Raw genomic sequence first — 19,059 nt, forward strand, 5'->3', positions numbered from 1 at the left:
CCCAGGCAGTCATTCCTTGAAGTTTCTAAAAAGCAAACATAAAACATTCATGAATATGTGATAAATAGTCAGCTGTTTTGTACAAATGTAAAAATATGAGTCCATAATCTACATATTCTAATCATTTTCTCTGGCTGAACCTGTCTTTCAGCCTTAAGATATTGGTAAATGTCCAACAAACAAAGCTTAGAGGGGTGTAAATGTAGAAAATGCTAGGCCAACAATCAAGTCAACTTCAGAGGGACTCTGTAATCTCTATCTCATCCCCATCTATTTTTATCTAGTTGCTTGGCAACCACACCATCCTTATTGAACTGTTTCCCCTGATGAACATATTGAGAGAAGTGTTTCTGATGAACGTACACAGTTTCCCTGATGAACATATTGAGGGAAGTATTTCTGATGAAATCGCTTTTTGGGAATTTAAATAAAGCAACTCCGAAACGCTCCACGTTGTCATGACAGACTTGAGCCTGCGTTCTTTTCTCTTCACAACACAGAGATGTATCTGGGTTTTCCAGGGCGCACTGCAGAAAACAGGTCTCTCACACAAATTGCCTAACACAGTTTCTCATTCATAACGGAATGCATGCTTAAGTGGAGACGCATAATAAGAATCACAGCACCCGGCTCCGCAGCTGGCAGACACTCCCTCTCCGCTTCCGGCCCCTAAAATTGTCACGCAGAAACCCCTTTGCCGGTTGTCTGGAGCCAATCGATGTTGGAGTTTTTGGGGCCTCTGCGGCTGTGACCAATCGCTCTTCTCAGCCTCGCTTTGGCTGCGCTCCAGAGCCATAAAGCCATTGTCCCGCCTTATACGCTTGGCATCTGCACTCTAGAGTGGTCAGTGGGTCAGGCAGCGCAGTTGCAGCATTGTCAGCTTCTTTCCATTGATTCTCTTTAAGTGTTGACTCCAAAACTTTGACACGTCCGTTCAGAATGAGGGAAATCGTGCACATTCAAGCTGGCCAGTGCGGCAACCAAATTGGCGCAAAGGTAAAGCTTCTTTCTTTATTATTTTATTTTTTTTGCCGTTGAACCAATGTCCTTGACTTCTAGAAATTTTCTTTATAGCAAAGTTCTGTTTCTTTGTCAACATGAAAATGACAGATTTCTTACTAGTCCGTGCATTAATATTTGCCAGTCTTTTGCCGAGTTAGAAACAAGAGAGTTGTGTGACAAAAGTTAGTTAGATGTTTCTTGAAAATTGCAACTACGAAGTATTTTTTTCTGCGTCTCTGTCTTTTTTGTAAATGTCGAAACCTTGAGAACTTAATAGTAGTAATAACTAAATGTCGGGTATAATAACGGTAATTTAAAAAGCCAGCCCGCGGACGTGATATTTAACACAGGGTAAGAGAAAAACGCCTCTTCAGTACCCCTCCTTGCCACGCTCCGCATTTGCGTTCCAGCTGCGGTCTGAATAATATGCCTTACACTCTTTGTCTTCCTCAGAGCACAGCCTCCATGGCTAGGCTGCGTGAACAATATAGCGTCTCTGGCTGGACCTTCGCCAAGTGAATCTGTTAGATGTATCTGCGTTACGTAAAAGTGAAAGAAAAAACGAAAACCAAAAACGAGACGAATGTTGTTTTAAGGTAGAGCACAAATGAATTGCTGTAGGTAACTTTTATTGATTTTTGATCACTGTAGGACACATTGTTATGCTACAAACTCATTTACTTTAAATTCGGAATTTTGTATTAATTACCAGACTCAAAGCGCTTCAGCGTGGGGCCCTGTTGCTCATTATGTACTCAGAGAGTCCACAAGACCGCTATGACTCAAACATTATGACCGATGATCGGTTCACGAAACGGTGGTCATTTAAATCGAGGGAAAAAAAGGGAGAGACGGTCAACTCACGCTATTATGCGCACAATGAATGTCTGTCAAGAAAAAAGTGACGAGGGAGTCAAAAACGAGGGAGGAGGACGCGAAGCGAACAACTGGGAGATGGGACACAAAGAGCGGGGGAGGTGGCATGTCACCCGGGGAGAAGGGGGGAAGAGTAGACTGGAACAAACTGCAGACGATGAAGTCGATCGTGAAATGTTTTTTCTTTTCTTCTTCTTAAGCTGTTAGCAGCCTCCGTCTCTAATTGTCTACTTTCCGTCATTTTTATGGTTGAGAGTGGTTTATACCGTCCTGAAGCTTGTGCCCAATACTAGTCCTGTTAATTTGGTGTTTCGAGTCACACTTCTGAATTTGATATTACGGTTTACGTGGAATTCTATGATTGTCACAATGCTGTCGCAGTTACGCGGCACTCTTAGTGTCTAGGAAGGTAGTTCTGCTGAATGACAAGCTGCTGGAAGAGACTATGATATTTAATACTTCACGGGCAGTGATTCAGCCTACCGAGTAATCCACACTCCACACTTCTCTCAAGTTGCCGATGACATATATAACAGTGAAAATGCAAAGAGGAGATGAAACAATTTGGAAACTGAAATAATAAGACCCCCCCCCTCTCTTGCTGTGTCTGTCTGTCTCTCTGCCTGTCTGTCTTGGAGTGAGCGAATGAGAGAAGCAGAGAGGTCTTTTCAGATTAGTGTCAGTTGACTGAATTTGTGAGAATCTGCCACTAGCTTACATTTGTCTCAGTCCATCAGTGTTCCTGAGTCCCTCCTCAGAGTCTGTGTGGCACTGCATTTTCCCCTCTAGTCTATATTATTATTCACACAAACCATTTTCTCCTCTAGTCTATATTATTATTTACACAAGCCATTTTCTCCTCTAGTCTATATTATTATTTACAAAAACCATTTTCTCCTCTAGTCTATATTATTATTTACACAAACCATTTTCCCCTCTAGTCTATATTATTATTTACACAAACCATTTTCTCCTCTAGTCTATATTATTATTTACACAAACCATTTTCCCCTCTAGTCTATATTATTATTTACACAAACCATTTTCTCCTCTAGTCTATATTATTATTTACACAAACCATTTTCTCCTCTAGTCTATATTATTATTTACACAAACCATTTTCTCCTCTAGTCTATATTATTATTTACACAAACCATTTTGTCTTGGAACTTTATCAGATCATCTATGGCACTGAACATACTGGTGAAATTAATATAACTGACATATGAGTTAATTTGGTGTCTGACAAGAGTGTCTTATTTTCATAGCCACACATGCCCCCCCCCCCACACACACACACACACACACCCACAAGACGGAAAGATTTCTGCAATCTCCTGATCGGTCTACTGCTAGAGGCTGGATAGGTGGCAACATTGGCATCAAAACAATTACAGAAACACACTGTATTGTAGATAGCACTCTCTCTCTCTCATTGGCATCAAAACAATTACAGAAACACACTGTATTGTAGATAGCACTCTCTCTCTCATTGGCATCAAAACAATTACAGAAACACACTGTATTGTAGATAGCACTCTCTCTCTCATTGGCATCAAAACAATTACAGAAACACACTGTATTGTAGATAGCACTCTCTCTCTCTCATTGGCATCAAAACAATTACAGAAACACACTGTATTGTAGATGGCACTCTCTCTCTCTCTCTCTCTCTCTCTTTTATTCACACATGCACACGCTCACACACACAGACACCAACCAGGCATTTAGAGAAGCCAGACACTAATTTCTCAAATACGATTTAATATAACACACTCCGTGTCCTGTGACCCAACCCTACAGCAATTACCTCATTAATCTCCACAGCTTTCTCAGGTTTTTCCTTCACTCTCTCTCTCTCCCTCTCTCTCTCTCTCTCTCTCTTTCTCTTTCTCTCTCTCTCCCTCTCATTCTCTAATTCTCTTTCTCTATGGAAACACATATTTCGGTCACTTAAATTAATTTTTTGTTTTTCCTCCTTTTTTCTTTTTTTTCCTTTGTCTCCGTCGGACAAATATTTAATATAATACGCTATAGCCAGTCATTTAGAGAATGCTGATTTGGTGACTGGTGTTTTTTGTGATATATTTCTCTGATGTCACTCGTAGTTAAAAAACATTTGAACACAATATAAAATTGCTGTCATGTGCATTCCCCAGCCTGTCCACATGAAAAATGGTAATGTGTGTGTGTGTGTGTGTGTGTGTGTGTGTCTGTGTGTGTTAGTTCTGGGAAGTGATCAGCGACGAGCATGGCATCGACCCTACGGGCACCTACCATGGCGACAGTGACCTACAGCTGGACAGAATCAGTGTCTATTACAATGAAGCCACAGGTACCAGTCTCCCTTTTCCTCTCCCTCTCTCTCTCTCTCTGTCTTCTTCTCTTTTCCTCTGTCTCTCCTTTCATCACTACAGCACTCAAGATTTTTCTTCTTCTGCCCAAATTTCCAAAAAGGAAAAAAGAAGGCTGAGGGTAAGATCAGGTTGACATATAACACAATTATGTTGTTTCAATCTGAACATGTACATACATCAGCCCTCTTGGGACCAGGTGGTATAATGTGTGTAAACTTAAAAAAAAACAAACAAACAGAGGACTGGGTCTCTATATTACTGAGCATCTTAATAAACCAAAATACTTTATTTTAAGTCAAATGACTTCTTTCCTCCAGCGTGGATCATGCATCGCTGAATATAGTGGAAAATTACACTTGTGGTCAGTCTGTCTGGGATTTGTCTGGAATGAAAAATGGTCCATGGTTCATTGGTGCTATCACTCGAAAACTATTAGAAGAATCATTTTCCATGAGTGGAATCTTATTAACCCTTTGGTCAATGATCTGAATGGGGCTGCAATCCTCCCTTAACTAAAGACATCATATAGTTCTCTTCAGTATTGAGCTGGTGTGTTTTTCTCTCTTTCCCTCTCTCTCTCTCTCTCTCCGTCTCTCTCTCTGCCTCTCTCTAATGGAGGTGGTAAGTATGTGCCCAGAGCCATCCTAGTGGACCTGGAGCCTGGTACCATGGACTCGGTGCGTTCTGGACCGTTTGGACAGATCTTCAGACCTGACAACTTTGTGTTTGGTAAGAGAACCTCGTTCTGTCTTGGCTCCTCAGCAGAATTCATTAATAGGTTGTGTGTAAAGTCAGCAGTGGTTTGTGGTATTTGAAGTAGAAGTTTAATAATGGGACATTTATAACTGAAATCCCTCATTGTGGTGCATGAATGGAATTGTTACCATATTCACTGTGGAAAGGAGCATTATGGAAATACTGGAGAAAATGTTTGACAGAATAATGTTTGACAGAGTTTGGACTCTTCTCTTCTCTTCTCTTCTCTTCTCTTCTCTTCTCTTCTCTTCTCTTCTCTTCTCTTCTCTTCTCTTCTCAGGTCAGAGTGGAGCTGGTAATAACTGGGCTAAGGGACACTACACAGAGGGAGCAGAGCTGGTTGACTCTGTCCTGGATGTGGTCCGTAAGGAGTCTGAAAGCTGTGACTGCCTCCAGGGTTTCCAGCTCACTCACTCCCTGGGTGGAGGAACAGGGTCAGGTATGGGCACCTTGCTCATCAGCAAGATTCGGGAGGAGTACCCTGACCGAATCATGAACACCTTCAGCGTCGTGCCTTCCCCCAAGGTGTCCGACACGGTGGTGGAACCGTACAATGCCACCCTGTCCGTGCACCAGCTGGTGGAGAACACGGATGAGACCTACTGCATTGACAACGAAGCTCTTTACGATATCTGCTTCCGCACGCTCAAACTCACCACGCCCACATACGGCGACCTCAACCACCTGGTCTCCGCCACCATGAGCGGGGTCACCACCTGCCTGCGTTTCCCGGGACAACTCAATGCTGACCTGCGCAAACTGGCCGTTAACATGGTACCTTTCCCCCGTCTCCACTTCTTCATGCCTGGCTTTGCACCCCTCACCAGCAGGGGAAGCCAGCAGTACCGTGCTCTCACCGTCCCTGAACTCACCCAGCAAGTATTTGATGCTAAGAATATGATGGCAGCTTGCGACCCACGTCATGGGCGTTACTTGACCGTGGCCGCCGTCTTCCGTGGTCGCATGTCCATGAAGGAGGTGGACGAGCAGATGCTGAATGTGCAGAACAAGAACAGCAGCTACTTCGTGGAATGGATCCCCAACAACGTGAAAACTGCCGTCTGTGACATTCCACCACGGGGTCTGAAAATGGCCGTCACCTTTATCGGGAACAGCACGGCCATCCAGGAGCTCTTCAAGCGCATTTCGGAGCAGTTCACGGCCATGTTCCGCCGCAAGGCCTTCCTGCATTGGTACACCGGAGAGGGCATGGATGAGATGGAGTTCACCGAGGCCGAGAGCAACATGAACGACCTGGTGTCCGAGTACCAGCAGTACCAGGATGCCACGGCAGAGGAGGAGGGCGAATTTGAGGAAGAAGCTGAGGAGGATGCTTAGAGTACCAAAATAGAGAAAAACATGTCCTGAGGTGGGAGAAGCGAAAAAGAAGAAATAAAATGCTTTAAAAAAATGGAAAAACGAAACAAAAATCTAACAAAAAAAGAAGAAATGAACCTTGAGTGAACAGCAGAAGAATCTGAGAGAAAAGTCCCAAACGTTACAAGCTCCATTATAGGATAGAGATGAAGAATGATGAAAGAATGTGGAGTCACGGAAGCAAACGAATGTAAGGGGAAAGGAAATGCTGAAGAGCGTTACACGGAAAAATCACCAACAAGAGAAGAAAAATCTCTTTGTGGTTCCATGAAATGTTTCAATCGGCAAACAGTTTAAAGTTCAGAAAGAGAAATGTTACAAAAGTAAGAAGATGGTGATAAAAATGGAAGAATTTTTCAGTTATGTTAAGGTCAACACCTTGTGTTCCTCGTGTTTTTATTTTGTTTGAATTTTTTTAATCTCTGAATGTTTGACACTGACTCAGTGTGTTGTATTGTGGATAAAAGCATATCAGAATCCAAATGAGTGTGACGTTAACCAAGACAGGAAAACCAACAGAGCTGAACACTGTAGACCAACATCTTGCTCCAGGATTAAATCAGGCCCTGGACATAATTAGGTTTTCTTTTAATGAAAGGTTTAGCTCAGTTTAGTTCAGGTCTAAACTTTAATTCTCATCTGAGCAGCAAGACTCCTGCAGTACAACTGTGCAACTGGATGCAGATCTGAGGAGATTTGAAACAGGGAGATGTTTAGAGTCCCACAGATGAATCTTTAGCCTTTTTTGTTCTGACTGTGATGAAACCAAAATGGGAGTGTTGACCTCTACCAGACGCCAGCCAACGTCATGAGGGAGGAACTATCTGTTAACACCCTGCTTCACTCCTCAAACAGAGATTTAGTTTTTATCACAGGAATGTTAGCTTAAGATCTGAGCGTATTAATACAATTTGCAGTCATCCACGTAGACAGAATTGATGAGTGATATGACCTGTAAACATCGCTTGATTAGGGTTTTGCTCCAGTTTGTGTGGTATTATGGTCAAAAGGGGTCCGTACATAACCTGGTAGTATTTAGTAGATTGGAGCAAATTGTGTAAAAGTTTCAGCTGGTAAAAGCTAGAGAAAATCTTTAGGCTAACATCTCGTTCTGGTTTATTATTTTCGGTTTTCATTTCACAATATCCACAAGAATCTCAGTTGAGCCTTACTACCTTATACTGATGACTAGCCAACCTAGTTCATCTGAAATCAAATGAAAACTGCACCACCATGTGCTCTCTAAGAGGTGGTACATTCTTGTGTTGTATTTCTTTTACATGTGAAAATTGTCAAGTTTTTTCACACCACATGATCCCTTTGTGTTATATGTAGTTTTTTTTTTTTTTTAAATAACCTTTGCTTTCATAATTCAAAGATCCCTGTGGACTTCCATGTCAAAAGCAGCCCCTACTCCTGCGAGAAATAAAGGATGTTTTTATACGACCTCAGTTCTCTGGTCGTGTTGTTAAATGGTCTGGGAAAAACAGGAGAAACAGTTTCATCAAAAGGTTGAATAAGAAACAGACTGGCATGCCAGTGGCTGATTCAGAGTCAAGTTTCAGTATAAACATTAAAAAAAGACAAAAAACGTGGCCTCGTCTTGCAGCTCCACCTCCAGCTACCAGAATAAAGCTGTGTCAGCGTAAGAAGATGTAAACTATAAACCTCAAATAAAAAGGTCATTTCAATTTTACCCCGTCAGTTAGGACAGAATGTGCAGTTGGGCAACATGTACACATGGAACTGGCACCAGCTTTGAGACAGGATTTATGGACTACCACAATCTAGGCCAGCAGATTGCCAATGTAATTCCATGTTCAATGCAGATAATGTCAGCGATCATACAAATTACATTAATTAATGGGCAGTCAAATATGATCAATCTCATTCAGTGTGTTATATAATCTTTTATAAACTATTCACTATTTATTGACCATTTAAATATACCTGGGAAGCACTTCTCTCAGTTTCCTAAGTCCAAAAAATTTTCGGACCTATATTCACTTCTCACAGAGTGGAATGACACTGGTTTCCCACGAATTCGGCATTCCAGATTTGGCTGGTCTCCTGAATTTAACTGACTGAATTAATTAGCACAAAGGTTGTGCTAATAAATCAAATCTGTCAGAATGCCTTGCTCTAAACTGACCTGCTCTGCGCCATTTCTGAAATGCCCTTATAAAGCGTTAAATGCATTTAAACTTCGATATATTCTAGTCAGCACAAAAAACTCAGTTTTCCAGCTGTCGTTAGTGATACGCGACACACATTTCTTATGTCCTCAGCTATTAACTTTATATGAAATACAAATTCCTTTGCGGAGTAGCCTGGGACTGAAAACCCTGTGTTTGCAAAATAATCTTTCAAAACGAAGTAACATGATTTAGACTCCATATTTCAGATCTACACGTGATAAAATGATATATTTACTATTTTTAAGCCCGATTTCCCAAAATAATGCATAGACTTCAAAAGTGTAATGTTATCGTTTATTTTTGTTTCCAAATGTTTATTTTGTTTTCAAAGGGTGTCGATTATACATTTTCTGAACGTTATTAAATGCTACGTCAACACTTTCTGTGAACCGTGCAATTGTACACTCCTAACGGCGGCGATGCTCTCCGAGCTTAGCCGATGTTTGGTCGTTTCCACGCCGGGATCAGCCGAACTGCTCCAGATAATACCGATTCGAAACAGCATAAGAATCCCATTCTTTTGGTAGCCCGAGGGTGAGGAAAAGGACGGCAATTAAAGGTTTGAGTTATAGAACATAAGGCTGAAAGTCTGTTTATCATACTGCACATTGCTGCTGCTTCCGGATCACATTTACGTCTGATTACAAGGTAATTTGTGTTTACATTCATTTTACAAATAAATAAGAACGTACTCATCACTAGCGTTTTGGGAAAAAATTAAACTGGTTACATTGTACGGTAATTTCGTACGATTTATGTTCTTTTCATGATGTCCTGTAATGTGCATGGTCTCTTCTAATGTTCATTCAGGGCGTGTTGCGATGGCTAAAGGAATCGCGAGCGAGTGATAAAAGCAAGATAGCCTATACGGACTGATAATATAGAAATGATGTATTCGTCCAACGGTTCCATAATCCACAGTTTTATGAGACAGAATACATTGTATATGACAAAGCCTACAATGTCTTTGACACTGAAATGTGTGGAACGGACCACAGTGATAATTCACATTAACGACACCGTGTTTTGTTGTTTTTTTTTAACGCATTTTAGGTGCCGTTTGTAGGACATATCTTCAGATTTTAACCATTTATCTTTTAGCAAGATGCTGTTTCATCTCATCACCCCGCCGCTTCTGCATATATCCGCTTTAGTGTTGTCTGGATTTTTATCGGAAACATAAAACAATTCATTGATTTTAAGTATGTTTCGATTATTGCTTCCTCTCTGTTAGGACGGGGCGTATAATGGATCCTTGACTGGGTACTGAAGAATGGGACGTCATGTTTTTGTAATGTAGTACAAATGGGTTGGCATGGAGCACTGAGCTGTTCGTTTTTATTTTCGTTTTAATGATGGCAGCCCAGAAAAAAAAGTCAGTTGCGCAAGAATGAAAAAGGCGGAGCGCAAGCAGATGGCCATTTAGCAGAGTCGCGGAGTAAGTGTTTGTGTGTCACTGCTCTAAAGAGAGTTATTAAAAGCTATACAGCGCAAGGGTGGGCAAGTTGTCTTTCTCTCTCTCTCTCTCTCTCTCTCTCTCTCTCTCTCTCTCTCGTGTGTGTGAGAGAGAGAGAGAGAAAGAGCGAGAGAGAGAGAGAGAGAGGGGGGGGGGGGGTTGGGGTGGCACGAAAGCAATTAACCCTTATAAAATAGAAGCCCGCTTAATTTTCTGAGAGCTGTACGCAATGTTGCTGTAAGAACATCTCACTAGTACGTTTAATCTCTGACACTCCTCTGTCGGGACACTACCCACAGCAGCGCGCGACACACCCTTGTCGCACTACTGACGATGCGCGCGACACTGAGATAAAACAAAAAAGAACTACCCGCAGTTCGCAGGCCACGAGGGAAGGAGACAAAAATGAGAGAGAGAGAGAGAGAGAGAGAGAGAGAGAGAGAGAGATGCCTCACAGTAGTATCCTAATCCCAGATCCTGTAGTCTCAGTTCTCACTTAGTCCTGATGTTGATTTTCGTTCACCTCAGAGGCGCGAAAGCTCTCATTTACAGTTGCGACGGGACAGGCTTAGTCGGGCTGTCAAGCAACCCTGAACTGAGGAATCTTGACCTGTCAGTTAGCATGAAATGTTTCTCTGTTTTCTTCCCTTTTGATCTCCCAAGGTAGGCTGTGCGAAGGTGATACATTACAGTACACACTCTTGCAATGGCTGTTGTGATTGCTGTTTTTAATACTTTGTTTACATGCTTGTCAGCATGGCTAGTCCAGGAAGTCTTTCTTTTTGTCCTCCGATACCCAGGTTTCTTTCTCTTTTCTGAATTTTAAATGGTGGCCGAAGTCATCATTCTCTGCCTCACAGAGAATAACTGATACATGTGCAGGCCTTTAATTGATCATGACAGTTTTTGGCTTTTCTTCCTCTTCTGTTGTAGACAGTAAAAGCTAAGAGGATTGGCACATCGAAGCATTTTAAGACACAAAAGGAAAACAGAGAGACAGAGGAGAGAGGGAGGGGGAGGATGGAGGGATAGACAAAATGTGTTTGTGTCTGTGTGTGTGTTTGTTCATGTATCTGTGTGTTTGTGTGTGTCTGTGTGTGTGCATGAGAGAGAAAGAGAGAGAGAGAGAGAGAGAGAGAGAGAGAGATCGGAGGACTCTCACAGTCCTCTCCTCTCCTCTCCTCTCATACTCTGCCTCTCTCTTCTTCATTGTGACTGACTCTGACAGTATTTGGAAAGAGCTGTTCTTCTCCTTTGTAATGCAGTCCAGTCTAAAACACAGAGCCATGTTGGCAAAGGTTTTGAATGTGACACATGACTTTTCTGTTTTTAACACTCCCCTTATGGAGTGAGAGCAATGTTAGACTGAGCCTTCAAAAGGGACAGTTCTCACAGGGAAAGGGGATAGGTGTAAGGGAAATTAGTTGGACAGCATGATTGACCAGATTTTGTGAGCGTTGGCAGAGTTGCCGACTCCAACACGCAGCTGCCAAGTCCCCTTGCCAGCTACAGGATATGATGTCACCTTATGAGGGTCTACGAACAAGATGCCAGAGAACATGCAGTGATCCATCAGAACTGCAGGACCCTAGAGAAAGTCACAGCTAATCAGATGTACAGCGCAGTAAAAGGAACAGAACTAAGTTTCCTGTAAATCTTTCTACAGTAGCATTTTACTTAGATGTGAAGGTAGTGAAGAGAGACAAACACATATTACACTACACTGCTATGAATACACATGTTTCTGGTATTTGAACTCTTCCCTCCAGAGTTAGATCGAGGATAAATGAACTGAATATGTTCTTTGCTTAGACTGTATGCTAGCAACATCTGCTGTGCAGTCTGAGGACTCTGTAACATAACTGAATGCACTGTATTCTAATTGTCATAGTAGTAATACAAGAGCGATCGCTTGTTCAATCCTCATCTCTGTGTCGCGCAGTCAAATGCAGTATTATAAATTGTTGGTACGGTCTTAGTTACCATTTTTATATCTGTGTGTTTGGGTCTGTATTTACCAGGTGACCGGTGAAAATGAACAGGATTACCCTGGGTGTGTTCATGACCGTTATCGGCTCAGGTAATTATGCATACTGTACATTATCTTTATGCTGTTTCTAGTGTGTACGCTTCAAAACCTATTAAAATAATCCACCAGTAATAAATTTATCAAATGTATATCTGAAAATGAGGAACCATGCTTTATTTTAAACCTTTCTCTTCATATCACGGCAACTTTGTGTTAACTACATGTGAAGATTTCTCTTAGTCTTGTTAAATGCTTTAAGGATTATTATAGAAAACTGACAGAGCGAAGGTGCCACTGATCCCTGTGTATTGAAACGGGGAGGTGTATATGTTTCTCTACATCTCAGCATCATTTCCTCTCTTGTTATTGAGCAGGCGAATTATTTTGATTGTAAGACAAATCATTTTCAAAGTTAAAGCAATCAGGACAACTGAATTTTAATTGCTTGAGATTTCTGCACTTATCGTCCTAAGATGGAGTGGTTTCAGAGCACAATGGAAAAGAACCTCAGTGACCTGGTTTGGCCAGTACAGAGGCAGAATGTTTCTTTTTAAGAACAGACAGACTTGAATACTGCATTTTCAATGAGTAAAAATGGTCTAGGATAAGGATGAACAGGATATTGCCAAACAAATGGTTTTTTGCCTACCCTTTCAGGTCTGGCGACCTCCATAAAAGGTAACAAACGTTTTATTTTTTTTGTGTTTTTAACCACGTTTACTGTCTTTTCAGACACACGTTAAATTTCATAATTTAAACTCAAATTTCAATCTCATTTAAATTTCACATTTTAAACTACCTAAACTGTTATGACAGTTACAAGGTATTTACCATGTAAGGCCTAGCCAGATTTATTCTGTTGAGTTTTCAGTTGTTTGATTTCCCCTACATTCTTTCTACCTTTCGCAGCTAAAGTTGAGGACCGGGTGGCATTTTTTGGGGAAGATGTCCACATCCCAGTCCCATCTCTTCACAGTTCGGAGGTACTGTTCATACCGCGGGAGAAGTCGCGCTCTGAGGTACTTCTCCTGCGTAACGGCACACTGGAGAACTCGCGGGCAAAGCTCGTCGGCCCTCATGGAAACTTCATCCTGGAGGATGTGGGGGAAGAAGACGAAGGCACCTACGTGGTTAAAAACCTACAGGCGCCCGCCGACATTAGACGCATCATGCTCATTGTCAGAGGTGACAGGACTACTAATGCAGATTTAGTGCTGTCATCTTAGTATCTTAGTATTATCTTAGTGTTCTATTTTCCATTATTGTTGGCATGGTTAATCTTGCTATCAGTTCAGAGTAATGGTGACAGTCATAATATTAATTGTATGGTTATTATAGGTTGCTGCAATAGGGTCAAGACTGAAAAGGCAGGTGTCTTCAGGGGCTGGCCTTTTCACACCTCTGCTGTATCAAGTCCAACACTGAGGCATAGCTTTTGTGCAGTTACTGTTCACAAGACTGTGCAACACACACACTTGTACATCTATCTTTGTGAGGACACTCATTGACAAAAAGTATTCCCTACCCCCTTACCCCAACCTCAGTCTCAACCATCATAACTAAATGCCTAACCCAAACCCTTACCCTAACCCTAACCTAGACCTAATTCTAACCTGACCCCTAAATTCAAGTCGTAACCTTCAAACAGCCTTTTGAAGAAGTGAGGACCAGTCAAAATGTCCTCACTTTCCTAAAATGTCCTCATTCTCAAGGTCTAAAATTCAAACTGGTCCTCACAAGGATAGCTGTACAAGTGCACACCCTCTCTCACTCTCTCTCTCTCTCTCCCCTTCTCTCTCTCTCACACACACACATAAAGACCAGTCGAAATCTCATTTATTCATACTCACTGCATCACAAAGAGTATTGATGTGTTTGGTTCTTGTCTGTTCATGATGGAGTGTGGACTCCACTCAGCTCTCACTTGGCTGTGTCTTCCTTGGCTTTATTCTCTCAGAAAACCATACGCCTCATCGGCAGTGACCGCTCAAACATTGATTTCCGTTAATTGTTGATTCCACTGTTGTCACCGATTCCAATGCCAAGCAAGGCCTATGTAAGCGGATGGAACTGTTTAAACTCAGATTTTCACTGAAGTTGACTAATTTAGGGAGAAACAGAGGCCTCTCCACAAACAACAAAGTGAACCAGCACAACCATTAATTCATTTGCGAACATTATGATGTTAGGGTTATAATTACTTTTTTTTTTTTAGCAATTTTTTTAAACAGTTTTTTTCAATCTGACATGTATATTTGCCCCCCCCCCCCCCCCCCCCCCCCCCCAAATAAAACATATCCATTGTTTTTGACATAACCGTGTTACATCCTACAGACTGTGCCACAGAGACTGCAGTGAAGTATGGAGAGACGTACCAAATCCAGATTCATGATGTCACTGGTCCCATTACCCTGGAGTTCAGGCCCAGCCAGACCAACACTAACGACACTGCTGAACCACCGGCTACGGTTCTGCTGGACCGGACCTCCACGCCCGTGGATGAATACTTGGGTCGCCTCAACATCAAAGACTGGACGATCACTCTCCACAGCGTGACTGGAGCAGACGAAGGCAGCTACACAGTGGTGGATGTCGACGGAAAGGTCCGGAAGAAGACTTGCTTGAACGTGAAAGGTGAGAGAAGAAGAACTGGAGAAGAAATCTTTGAGAAAGGGAGGATCGGGAACAAAAGCCTGTGAGGGTAGACAAAAATGTGAATCAAAAGAGGGCAAAAAGAGAAAAGGAAAGAGGTCGGCCTTAATAAAGAGTGTCAAAATGAATGAGAAAATGTGAAATGGATTTAAGGCGGGACAAAATGAATAAAGGGAAGGTAAAATGAAGTCCACTGGTGACCAAATGAATGAAGAGTAGACAGAAGCGCAGGTGTCAAAGTCGTTTTACATGGTTCGACAAAGAGGAAGGTGAAAATGGAGGAATTAAAAGTTGAAAGGCAGAGGAGCTCTGGGAAAGAAGTATGGCCATGGTTCTTGGAGTCTTAATGGTTCAGAACCTGGGAATCCTAAAGGGTTGTTTGCTGTGAACTTACTGTTTTTGAGGGAGTAGACGAATCAGGAGAGTATTTAGAAACTCATTACTGGATAAATGTCTTGTACATTGTTCAGAAAAGACAAAAACAATGTTACATTTAAGTCCATAGCATAGCATTTTATGAATCGAGCCCCTGATGTAGAGTCTAGATAAGAAGTAAGGAAGCTAGGTAAGAATGGAGCAGCAGTATATGAATTGTTTAATACTGTTTTTGCACTCGTCATGTCATCTCCACATTCCAGAGCACCAGAACTTTGTCAAACTTCAATACGGCGAAACACTGAAAATCAACCTTTACCTCGACTATGACAAGGTCAACCTAGTCTACAGCCCAGAGAGCAACAACAAGGAGCAGGTCATTTTGGACCAAGGCGTCCTGACAGCCCCATTGGATCCAGCCCTAGATGGTCGTATCTCTGTGGATGGTCACATATGCTACCTGAAGAGGGTCCAGGCTAAAGACAGGGGCGTGTTCCGTGTGACGGACCTGACGGGTTTCCATGTGTCTAATGTCCACATTGATGTGGAGGGTGAGTGAACGGCAGTAAAGGGGACCGTCCCAGTATTGATTAACTTGCCCTATGTTTCAGTAGAGTTCTCCAGCCCTCACAGAGTTATGAATGGTTTAGTGTGGTATTTGTGGCAATTTTTTAAAATCTTATTTTAAAAGAAAAGAATGACAAAAGAATTTTTAAAAAAAGAAGAAATGACCCCTATGTTCCCTTTTCTTTGTGCATCCCTGTACATCTTTATTTTTCTTACTTTCTTACTTTCTTTCTTTTCTCTCAGCCTATAAGTTGCCTCATCTCTACGTGGCCATTCTGTCCATGGTGTCTCTGGTGGCCTTCCTGCTCCTGGTGTGTCTGGTGTCATGTCTGATTAAGGTCCATCGCCGGGCAGAGAAAGCCCGCAAGATTGCGCTCATCGCTCAACAGGCAGGCAAAGGTGACGGAGAGGCTTTCAGACAGGTAACACACACACACATGGGGACACACATGGACACACACACACACACAAGCACATACACACACTTGGATACACACACAGACACACATCTGGACACACAGACATGAACACACTCATGGTCACATGTCTTAACATATTAGCAAAGTTCCATCAGCACCATAGACACCAGGAAAACAACTCGGTATTACAACCAATGACATTGTTCACTGCACTGATGTCGGAGAGAAGTGGCAATTTTGTTGTACAGTATAGTAAGACTTTTTTGGAGAAAGCGTTATGTGTTTGTCTCTGTGTGAGTCTCTTCTCCTGTCTTTGTGTCTGGCCTTAATACTGACCCCTGATGAACCTCAAATACTCTCAATTACAGACATATGACAGTTTTTTTATTAGTACCGTACTTACAGTAAATATTCATGTCAAAACCAATGGTGCCCTACTTCTGAAACCCTCTGAAACTTCTTTTTTGTAAGAAATTGAATAATGTTGAAAATCCTTATGAATTCTCTCCATCCACCCTGTTTCCCTGTCAGACTCACCATAACCCCCTAACTGTCTGATCTTCTCTGGTTGTGGATACTTTCCTCATAATCCCTTAACACTCACATATTTCCTACCGCCAACCCTCATTACCATGTAAATGTAACCGATGTTTTTTTTTTTTTATCATCCAATAGATTACAGGACAAGAGACAAATGTTTAGGCTAATGTGTTTGATGAATTCACTGAGCACTTTGAGGGAGAAGGTGGAGGAAGATATTTTTTTTCTTTTGACCTGCATTGCGTTTCTCCCTTTTAAAGGAGCTGACCATGGAGCACCTACTTGGTGAGCAGCACCATGTTCTGCTGTGGTTTCCATAGTGTTAAGTCGGTGGATCTGTATGGGTGTTTGTAGTAGCGCATTAGTTTGGTCAGTCTCCATGCTGCATAGGGCCTTCTGCTCCTACTGGTGTTTTTTTGTTTGTTTGTGTATGTGTGTGTGCCATCCACCCTCTCTTTTAACTTCTGTTTCTATGGAGACCAAGTGCAGGCCAGTTTCACAGTAGTCTTGCAAATAGAGCCATAGCACACGCAGGTATACAGACATATGTTTGTGATGAAGTTTGTTTTATTTTGCTGGAAAACATATGCATACACATGGCATTTTTATGCGGAGAGGTAAATATATAGCCACATGTGTATGTGTGAGTGTGTTAACCTGCTGAAATGTGTGTGGGCGTGTGTGTGTTCGTGTGTGTGTGTGTGTGTGCCTGAGTTGTGTGGGAGCTTTTTTACAATTGTGGGTGGTAACGATTAATGATTTGTTGGCAAAGTTTTTCATTTGGGCATTGAATACACTCAGTTTCTTGAGTAAACTCACTGACAGCCATGATTAGATATCATCAGAATCTTGATTTCTGACGTTGGAACTCTTACCGAGAGAATACATAGTAATACAGAAATCTTCTATATAATATTGTAAACAGTATGTATGATGTGAACTGGGAAAGTTAGTTCACAAAATATGACGTTCAGTTTATGCCAAACATTGAAGTGTTCTCATTTTTGCTCCAGATTTCAAATTCCCGATGTAAAATCCTCACAAAGCAAAAGCAAAAACAAAAAACAAATCAGTTAGTCGTTCACCAGCCCAGTCAAACTGTGTGCAGTGTTCTTTTTGTTTGTCCTTTGTTTGTTTGTTTGTTTTGTCTTTGTCATTGTGTGCAGTTTAATACTTCAAATGTCAATTACTCCTTTTTAAAGTCTGTATATATATTGTAACAATGTGAGGACATTGACAAAGAGGTTTGGGGAATTTGCATTATCCATTAAACCCCTTTCTTAAAGCCTGCTTTAGATGGGTATAGATTCAGACCTGACTTTTTTCAGGCTCGGTTTCAAAGCTCTTTGGTAGACCATCAGTTCATACAGGAATCAATAGGCTTCATCTGTCAAAATAACATGTTGATGCATTCATACTCTGTAGTACAGTTACTCCGTGGTAGGTTTGGCTATTCATGTTTACGAGATTGACTGAAACAGTCAGAGCCAGTTCTATCCTGGTTTGTTTGGACTTTGTGAACATTATGTCCAGAACAGAACAGAATGGAACAGAACAGTGTAGGCTGCAAATATCTTTAAAAATACCATTTCTCAAGAAACTGGGAAGAATTGAAATTGATTGCCACCCCGGCAGAATCTTTATTGATCTGACGAAAGATTCATTATCCCGAGAGCTAGCTGATTCTATCACGCTGTTACTATATATATATATATATATACATATACATATATATAAACACAACTAAAAATATTCACAGTCTAGCAATGCGCTGTGTGTGTCCACACAGCAAAATTCACTAGTGTTAAATTTACACTGAGAGAGTCAGATGGACACATATGCATATGTGTGTTCCCTGTATTTACACTCTCAGTGTTAATTTAACAGTGCTGAATCTGTTGGGCAGGAGCTTTTACATCATGAAGAATAATGTGTGTGCTTTAGTGACCCTGTTCCTGACTGAGCTCAGTGATGTGTTTGACCAAACAGAGTGGTCAGCACATTGGTTTAGAGGCAGCTTTGGTCAGTGTTCATTTCAATATGTGTGTGTGTGTGTGTGTGTGTGTGTGTGTGTGTGTGTGTGTGTGCGTGTGTGTGCGTGTGTGTGCGCGCGTGTGTGTGCGCGTGTGTGTGCGCGCACGCCCATGTGTGCATGCTTGTGCATGTGTGTGTGAGTGTTTGTGTGTGTGTGTGTATGTATGTGTGCATGCTTGTGTATGTGTGTGTGTGTGTGTGTGTGTGTGTGTGTGAGCAGGTAGTACATGAAGCCTACACTAGGTTCACTGAGGAGTCGACCCTGCAGTCCACCTGGGACAACACCACTGAGAGCACAGAGGTAGAGATTAAGGTAAGCAGAGCGCCTGAAGCTGAATCGCTTAGCTAGTGAATAGGTTATTAGTTTACCTGAGCTCACTTAAACAGGTAGTGGCTGAAATGGTGGAAACAACAAAAAAGA

At 41.8% G+C, this 19,059-nt stretch overlaps 1 protein-coding gene across 20 annotated transcripts; it reads left to right on the plus strand.

Annotated features, from left to right (window-relative positions):
* The first annotated feature begins 939 nt into the window (after window positions 1-939).
* On the plus strand, window positions 940-6,361 carry LOC115820646 (tubulin beta chain). Of its 20 annotated transcripts, none has more exons than XM_030784370.1 (6): window positions 940-996; window positions 4,105-4,213; window positions 4,854-4,964; window positions 5,272-5,479; window positions 5,642-5,947; window positions 6,044-6,361. In XM_030784370.1, the coding sequence occupies exons 1-6, from the start codon at window positions 940-942 to the stop codon at window positions 6,327-6,329; spliced, it is 1,077 nt and encodes a 358-aa protein (XP_030640230.1). In that variant the 3' UTR covers window positions 6,330-6,361. The 20 variants fall into 20 exon arrangements, with proteins under 20 accessions (XP_030640230.1, XP_030640276.1, XP_030640168.1 ...); XM_030784416.1 differs by lacking the exon at window positions 5,642-5,947 and having other exon boundaries at window positions 5,272-5,362; window position 5,425; window positions 5,970-6,361; XM_030784308.1 differs by adding an exon at window positions 4,782-4,784 and having other exon boundaries at window positions 4,105-4,219; window positions 5,272-6,361.
* Window positions 6,362-19,059: the final 12,698 nt, after the last annotated feature.

This window comes from Chanos chanos, chromosome 1, assembly GCF_902362185.1.
Source record: "Chanos chanos chromosome 1, fChaCha1.1, whole genome shotgun sequence".
NCBI lineage: Eukaryota > Metazoa > Chordata > Actinopteri > Gonorynchiformes > Chanidae > Chanos > Chanos chanos.